The 9,132-nt window shown below is 41.9% G+C and overlaps 1 protein-coding gene across 1 annotated transcript in view; it reads left to right on the top strand.

Moving 5' to 3' along the window:
* The first annotated feature begins 482 nt into the window (after window positions 1-482).
* The window catches only part of gfra2b (GDNF family receptor alpha 2b), an 80,446-nt gene continuing 71,796 nt past the window's right edge, over window positions 483-9,132 (top strand). Inside the window, exons 1-2 of the mRNA XM_088011338.1 lie at window positions 483-522; window positions 8,052-8,351. Of these exons, the coding sequence (XP_087867464.1) occupies window positions 483-522; window positions 8,052-8,351 (340 nt within the window). The remainder of the gene's footprint in view (window positions 523-8,051; window positions 8,352-9,132) is intronic.

The raw sequence follows: 9,132 nt of genomic DNA, 5'->3' as shown, positions 1-9,132 counted from the left end.
TTCTTGCGCCAGCGGACCCACGAGGCAGCTGGAGTGGATACGAGACGCGTGTGCTACAGCGCATCGTGCTGCTTTGGAGTTGCGCGCGGAGGTTCAAGTCAAACAGAGACATTCTGTCGGTGCGTTCTGTAAGACTTAGCGTGAGAAAGGAAGAAGCAGACAGTCCAAACTCACACCGACAGACAGACAGACAGACCACCTGGAAAAGTTGGCTGGGGGCAGCGCGTGCAGGCTCTAAACAGCAACGGGAAAAGTCTTTCTTTCTCAGCGGACTCCCGAGGAGCGCAGCGGAATGTTCGCCCCGTGACGGACCCGGCCATCAGTCCTGCGCTGCTCTGAGTCGGAGGGGGTTCGGCTCGGGGATCCAGGCTGCGGTCGCTCCACCATATCAGTGGAGCCCAAGTAGACAGACAGAAAAAGAGAGAAGAGAAAGGTGAAAAAGAAGTACAGCAAACTGAGCAGAGGGATTATCCGGACGCGACATGTTCCTGATTAACATCATCTCAGTGGTGTTTGTGTTGGGTGAGTACACAAGTGGCGCGTGCACACACATACACACACGCACACACACCGGAGGGCACTGGGTCTTGCCCGCGTGCACTTTAGTCCGTCTCACCCCCACCCCTCCCCTTCCGCGAGGAACATTAAACCCATTAAGATGTCACCCACCAGCCCTGTGGAACGGGTTCAGTGGGGGGCTGCCTGCCGTGTCAGTGGCAGGCTGTTATATGTGGAGATATGTGGGCTGGAAAGACTGTGACACTTTAGAAACTGGTAGAAAATCAACTGAAAATATTTGCAGTTATTGCATTAAAAGCAACGTGCTTGTTGGGCAAACATGATTCCTGTGTAAGAACAGCAAACAGCTTCACTGGATCAAACTTTCTTTTTCTTTTTTTTCTCCATCCTGTGTAATTACACGCGTAATTACGCGGCAGCATTTCCGTTTTTAGTTTTCTTGCTTCTCTTTGTCCGGTTTCATTTTAGTTTTATCTCCATGTCTCGTTGCTCTTTTGTATTTGCATGACAATCTGAGCGGATCATTCCCACCTGGACTCTCTCTCTCTGAGAACACAAGTTTATCTGATCTGATCTGATCTTGCAGTCGCGGAACTCCTTCTAATTTACACGTTGAGTGGATTATTTCATTCTGCAGCAGCTCATCAGATTATACAGGATGATCATGAGACATTAAACAAGCATATTAAATGCCCTTTAAACTTAAGGAACACTGAAAATAACTGAAAAGAGTTATCTTTTGAGAACAAAGTACTGAAATGTAAGTCTTTGCCGCTGTGGTTTTCTCCTAAACGATCCTGAGTGAAGTTTAATAGCCATTGTTTGATGTTGTTGACCATTCGCTCCAGCAGAGGGCACTTATTGCCCTGTTGAACCATCAAAACAAATCTAATGATAGATCATTTTTACAACCTGAATGAGGAAATTTATTTGTAGGTGTATTATTTTGATGCATGCTATGAGTTTCCCTGCAGGTGATAAAATGTTCAATCAACCACAGAATGATTGTTAGCCTATTAAAAAACCAGCTGACCACAGTTATTCACCTACCCTACCTATGAGGAACCCTGAGACAGAACACCAACTGTCTCTGTATGTCTTAGTTTAGTTTAGTTCTCTCCCTGGTTTTACACACCTGCAACACATGATGGCTCACCAGAAGGCCTAAGCAGAACACTGACTTGCTGAGGAGGTCGTTACTACCACTAGGGAGAGAACTAAAACATGCAGGATGCCGGCCCTCGAGGACCGATTTTGGACAGACACCCCTGAATTAGATGATTAGGACATGGTTTTGAAATAGAGAAGGAACACAAATAAAATCTAGAGCTCAGAAAAAACAACTTATACATATTTTTTATTTCATAAATCTCAGGTTTATGTTAGATATTCATTAAAACACAACAATTTGAAACTATCAAATACATCACTCAGCAGCTGTCACATTACCACTTAGCAAATCAATCATAATGCTATTTTATTGCATTTAGTCCTAAAAACTGAAAAATGTTCAAATGTTCCTGAGATTGTGCATAACATCTATGACATGCAACGCTGCAGAACCCGTTCAAAAACTGCTTTTATGATCCTTTTTTGAATTTGCCATCGTCAGGGAGAGGAGGTCTTCACTTCTCCGGATTTTACAACAGATTGCAAAATTAAATAAACATGTTTACTGGCAAAAAAAGAAACATTAAGTGTAACCACCAGAGGGAATTGTCTCATTTAGATATAATTGGTCACACATGCAGACCACCCATTGATTTACCAGAAACTGACATGTCTAGAGGGCAGAACTAGTGACATGCCAAGTGGAGTAATGGTGTTTCAGGCACACAGTAAGTATGACATTAAGTGCGTCTGGTTACTCACTGTTTTGATTGACTGTAGGATGCTTTGGGAACTGCCTGCTGTACCAAATCATGTTCAAACTACGCAACTCATTCTGCGTAATAACCTTAGCGCAAAACTCTGAAACAGAAGAAAAAAAAAGATGATATTCAGAATCCTTTTCTAGTAAGAAGGTTGCGTGCTTTTGCTCTGAGTTTCCTATACAAAACCAGATGCAACCAGCTGAAGAACAGAGTCTATCTGTGTAATTAAAGTCAATGTAAATGTTCTGTTTCTGGCCTCAGAGGTTCTTTAAAAAAGAGTAGAGAAACAAAGAACATCATGATGACCAAGAATAAAGCAGAGTCAATGTTCAGTTTGTAGTAAGACACTTGTGGTTATATCAGCCACAGATAGTGGTTCTAGAAAGCACTAGCAAAGTATTTCTCATGAACGGTGTTTCAAACCATTTGCCATTTTTTCTGGCACTCTACAATGATGTACAGCTTTTTTCTTGATCTCAACCATATGTCAGAGGTCGTTGTGATTGCAATACACCAACAGGCCAAAAGATATGGGCCTCAGTATGTTTGCTAGGCACTGTGGAGGGACTGTATCTTTGAAAACTCATAAATAGACTTTGTATTACTGCATATCTCTCTCGAGATTTACTGTCCAACCTTGTTCCGATGACAAATATCACACTTGCACAGTAGCTCTATCTGTAACTATCAGGGGTGTATTACCTCTGAAGTGACCTGTGTCTGAATGATTGAATACTATAGTTCTTAAATCCCACTTGGCTTAAATGAAGATCTGTGAAATTTTCACTGCACTTGTTCTTTTTATGTAAACATTCTGGTACAACCTTAACCTAGAAATGTTCACTCATGTTCTTTAACTATTATTTTAATTTTTTTTCCCCAAAAAAACCTGGACCATACAATCATGGTATGAGATAATGGCAAAATTGAAGTGCAGGTATTTTAAAATTTGGGGACTTAAAACTTTATATTTTTTAAAATGTTTTTTGCAATATACCTAAAGTTTTCATTCTGGTTTAATATCATTATAATGTGTGACATAAAACCCTGAAATTAATGGGGGTTAGGAACCACAAATAGCTGAAATCTGTGAATACTTTAGACTATAAAAATGCTGTTTTTGTCTGTTTTGGTTGTTCAAGCATACCAAGATGTACAAATATACCTTAATGTACACAGTGGAAGCTGTCTTGGTACTACAGCACAACATCTACAGTCTTCCTTATCTCTGCTATTGAAGGAACAGCCAATCAGCACAAAGAAAAATGAATGCTGCCTCTGCATTGGCTGCTTTACAAACACCAATTAAAAGTGTGTCAAGTGTCATCTTGCTACCTAGGTATATCAGCTTTATAAGCAGTGTTTTCCTTAGACTATTTTAGGGACACTCAATGGAAAAATCCTCAAAATTGTATATTTTCTGGTAGTAATTTGGAGTTATGTTCCACTGAAAAATTTGTTAATACTGTACCGCTTCCAGTGCTGAATAATGACACGGAGGGATGTGTGGTACCTGGTTCAGAACACTTGATGATGGATTTAAAGCTGCTGTCACACTCTGGCCTTTTTTGCCATGTATGCTGACATTGTTAAGAACATGTTTCTTTGGCATGAAGTGATGAGGAACATTTTGTGGAACATTAAAGTCACGTCCAACACTTGAAGTACATGTATCACTTTTGTTGGAGTCACATTGTGAAAATATAATGTATCCTGGAGATCAGTGGAATGGAAGTGTCAGTGTCCTTCTGAGTAATGACTGGCTATATTACTTTTCCATGTTTTTTTTATACATACAATTAACTGTCCACTGATATTTAAATGCTCCAAAAATGCCCTAAAATAGTCCAAAAATTATTATCTGAATTAATTAGATAGCAAATTAATGGCTGAAATTTAATTTTTTGTTCCAGTTACTGCTTGTCTGAGGTGAATAAAGCATCTTCATAGCCTAGTGATAGAGATTAAATGATGGTACTGGTGAGTCATTAGAGTGACATTACAGTTCAGCTGCATTGTTATTAATATGCCATGTGAAATCTGTGATGTGTTGTAATCTTTCAGCATATCCAGAATAATCTGTGAGAGACTCATGAGGTAGTGCCTCAGCAGTTATCCTGATAAGTAAAATAACTACTGGAAGTAACATAGATTTAACAATAATGAGAGAAAATCAATTTATCCACTTGACTTTTCTATATATTTATGTTTTTATTGATAATATCAATATTTTTGTGATCAAAATCACTGAATTCACACATTCAGTGATTTTCCAACATGTATTGCATGTTGTAATACTGTACATGGAAAACCTCCAGGGTGAGTCAGTGCTCTGCCGTGTCTCACCTTAGGGGGCGCTGTATCACATAGTTAATGAAGCAGGCATTTGGCACAAGCCCATTGCTGTCTCTTTCAGTATCACCAATAGACATGTTTAATTACACGTTTCATGTATGCTGACGTTCCACAGTCTGTCTCAAGGGCGTAGGTTCGGTCTAAGTTTTGGTGGGGACCATGACACCCCCCCCCCCCCGCACCCCCCCTCCCGGCAGCACAGTGAAATGCCCAAGAGCACCGAACATTTTTGAGAAGGGGGGGGGGGAAACCACATTGGCTTAATAACCCCCTCCCCCCAACCATAACCATATCATACATCTTGTGTATACAACCAGATACAGTCATACTCAGCAGATCAGTTCAAGAACACTTTACTTTTTCCTTTACAAAATTCAGCAAACGTTACAAGTAAGATCAAAAGAAATATCCTCTGGATACAGGAAACACAATTGCAGATAAGAAGAAATCAATAATAAAATAAAATAATATATTGCACTAACAAAAAAAATAAACATGAATAAAATTCTCTGTATTATTGCAATGTTTGTTGTCACTCACATTCAATGCTGACCTTACTAAACACCGGATTTACAACAAATGCGTTGCGTGATAGATATCTAACTTATGGGTCCACTCACTGTACTTACAGCCGACGTAGCGAAATAACTTCTAATGTCTGTCCTTTTCTTTTTTGGTGGCGACATGGTCTCGGAGACTCATGTCTAGCTCATGTCTAGGCGGCTAGCTGGGCGTGTGCCCAGCTAGCCGCCGCCTTTTGCAGCTAATCAAAGAACGTCCGACGATTCAACTGACTCCCCCTCTCCCCACCCCCCGACAGCACCGTTCCGACACGGTCTCGGAGGCTCATAATAAATGTCAAACTAAGAAGCTTCCGTTCCGCGCACCGCCTGTTGCTGCTAATCAAAGATCGTAGATCCACGTTCTTTGAGCCAATATGGCAAAAATTGGTCGGGACTTTTTCATATCCCGTGAATATTGGTCGGGACATGTCCCTACCGTCCCTACCCAAACCTACGCCCATGGTCTGTCTACTACAATGAAGAGCGCCTTCATTGAAAACACTCCAAGCAGTAGGAAAATATGAAAACCCGTTTAAGGCCACTCTCCTCTTGCCGATCATCTTCCTCAGACATTTTCACACTTCTTTGGAGTAGCGTGTGTTACACCAGTGTTTCCCAACCCTGGTCCTCGAGGCACTCTGCCCTGCGTGTTTTATTTCTCAGCTTTAATACGCCTGATTCAGCTGATTGCAGTTCAGCAAACACTTGTCAATTGAAACCACCTGTGCTAAAGCAAGGTAACGCCTAAAACATGCAGGGCAGTGTGCCTCGAGGACCAGGGTTGGGAAACACTGTGTTAGACAGTAGGCTACCTCATCTATCAGCAGTGTTTCTGGAAGAGGCCACATGTGACTCGTGTCCTTGGTGTGATAGCATGTTCCAGGCTGCACTAATGTCGGCACAGTGAGTGTTGGAACACATACATAGAAAATTACCTTGGCATTGGTTAGGTAACTCAGACAGACAGAATTATTTACTAGAATCGACAGAAAGGTGAATTATCAATAACTCAAAGTGGCCTGCAATATGCCACATGACAGAGAAACAGAGCCAGCAAAGTGAGCAAATTCCTCAACAGTCAACCAAGTTAACCTGTCATTGATGCTGGGGTGAAAACTCATCACCTTACTGACGACACAGTTGATATGTTGATCAATTATTTAATGCACCAACGTTTAATTTGCATAATTGGATGTTTTCCACCATCAGTGACCTTGAAGGTGAATTTAGCTGATTTAGATTTAGTTGCTCTCTCCAGAGCTAATTAATCCCTGCTCCTGCCTGTTGATTTCTGCTCAGTGATCTGAGCTGCTGGCAGAAACCAACAATAAAACTTCTATTTGCTGAAAGCTATTTACATCTACAGAGGTCAGCCGGTTGTTGTGTGGGTGTCTGTTTTGGCTTTTGCCAGATGCACAAAGAAGAATGGTGAGGTGAAGGAAGGCAGCTGATGTCTTTGTATGACTGTTGTAGTGATTTGTGTATTTTTACAGCTTAGGTAAAGTACTGTAAGACTTTAGCTTTGCTTGGAGCCTGGAAATCACATACCTGCATATAAAGCTCAGAACAGATTCCCTCCTGATCAAAACCTTTGGAGAAAATACAAGTATTACCTTTCTTTCCTGGTTGACCAGAAGAAGATTTTTAATTCAAGGTTAAAAGTGCAAGAAGAAAAGAGGAACGAGAGACAAAACTTTGGATCCTTCCAAACCCATGGAGTAGGGAGAATAGGCAATGCAAGGAATGTCGGCTTTCCGACTTCAAGTGGTAAAGCCTTTTGTAATTATAACAGAGGAAACAGAAAATACTGGAAAAAATCCAAAAGGGCAATCTGATAGAAAACCCCTACAACTACTTATATAAAGAAAAATCATATCCACTAATACCTAGGAGGCGCTATTGTAAAGTTCAATGCACTTTGGCTAATAACTGCTAAACCATAAGTCCTACACTGAAATACTTTATATTAGCTTAAAGCTTGGATAATTCTGCATAACTTTACATTGAACATGCCTTTTTTATGCTTTATTAGATTTTTTTAATTTTTTTACTATAATGCAAGAAAGGCAAAACATAGTTATTACTCTGTTTACATTATACGCTGGATCAACATTAAACTTATCATCTCCTGACAAATCTAAAGTAGTTCATTCCCAGAATGACAAGGCAATGTAGAGTTAAAATCACATAGTAATCACAGGTACTTTAGCAAAAGCCTAATTTTGTAACGTATATTGTACAATCAATATGAAATCAAATACAAAGTAGAATCATTCACAGAACCTCACTAGAAGATAGAGCTTCATTCATGTCTGTGGGAAATAGACCATTTAAATAGAAGATCCTAATAAGGCTGATATTGTCCCCTGTTTTGACTTGACTTGGTAGCATCAATGCCTATAAAGAATAAAAGTATGCTGCAATAATTTTTCATTAAAATGTCATCAAACCGGACTGGTCAAGTCAATCATCTTTGTAAAACTTCTAGTCCATTAATGCGTTGTCTGTGTGAGAGCAGAAAGACTGACCTCATAATTACCTCATAACCTCATAATAACATTAGACCCTTGTCTCCGTTCAGCATTTGCTGAATTTTCTGTGGAACATAACTCCAAATTATTTGGAGCTCCACCCGCAGCCTGGACCTGAACCTGGACCTGGTCTGACGCTTGGCGCGGTCCGTCTGCACTGGTGCAAACTGTAACTTTCTGCCGTTGCTGTCTTTCTATTTATGCTGCAGATGTGTGTGTGTGTGAGTCGGAGCTGGGATCTCCCGGCTGGAGGGAACCTCCGGACTGCGTGCGAGCTTCTGAGCTGTGCAACCAGAACAGCCAGTGCAGCTCCCGCTACCGAATCATGCGCCAGTGTCTGTCTGGCGGGGACAAGGAGCGCAGCACCATGCTGGCCTCCAAGGAGTGCCAGGGGGCGCTAGAGGTGTTGCAAGACTCGCCGCTTTATGACTGTCGCTGCAAGAGAGGAATGAAGAAGGAGCTGCAGTGTCTGCAGAACTACTGGAGCATCCACATGGGCCTGACTGAGGGTAAGCATGAGTGGAGCTAATGAGGCCTCCTGCTGCCTGTTGATGATGTGCTTCAAAGTTTTAGGCTGTGGCTTGGTTCATCTTTTCTGTGCTGAGGTCTAAGATGCTCTGTATTGATTGCTGTGTGGGAGCTTGGCAGTTGTTGCCTGAAGAAAAAAGAGGGAATAAAAAATGTTCTTTTTTGTTTGTTTCAAGTTGAACTGCATAGAATTTCTATGTCAGAGTGAGTTTTAAAGCAGTGGAGAACTGCTGCACTTATGGAAGCACCTGTCACACAGACCCCTAACCCCTAACCATCAGGCCAGGCCTAGATTTCTGCCACCACTGGCCATAAACTCCAGCAACAATGATGCTAATAACAGTTTGGGCAAAGGAAGCGGTTTCTCTGAAAAAGAGCTTGGTCAGAAGGGTTTCCTGCCCAGTGCCCCACCTGGACAACCGAAGGAACTGACCCGGAGGATGCTGTTGAGCTGTTCAGAAGCTGAAATAACATGAAAATGTCTGACCCCCTGAACAGGGTCTCCATTAGCTGCAGGAGCAGCACTGCAGTGACAGGTCAGCTGTTTGTTGGACTTGGTCATCGCTGCAGCGTTTGCAGTCACCTGGCGTGTTCCTGTGGCTGCTCCACAGTCCACTGCTGGTCCTGCACTCTGCTGCAGTGTGTGTCAGCACCACCCGCACCAGCACAGACACACACACTCATGCACGGCCCGTTGGCTGGCCTAGTTTGGGTCCCAGCAGTGGCAGAGCTCATTAAGAGCCTCTCTCTTTGTTCCCTTCT

The sequence above is a fragment of the Poecilia mexicana genome, unplaced genomic scaffold (genome assembly GCF_051168715.1).
Source record: "Poecilia mexicana isolate PSO_F unplaced genomic scaffold, ASM5116871v1 scaffold_12, whole genome shotgun sequence".
In the NCBI taxonomy this organism is placed as follows: Eukaryota; Metazoa; Chordata; class Actinopteri; order Cyprinodontiformes; family Poeciliidae; genus Poecilia; species Poecilia mexicana.
The sequence above is the reverse complement of the archived record's forward strand: the minus strand, read 5'-3'. Positions and strand labels throughout refer to the sequence as shown.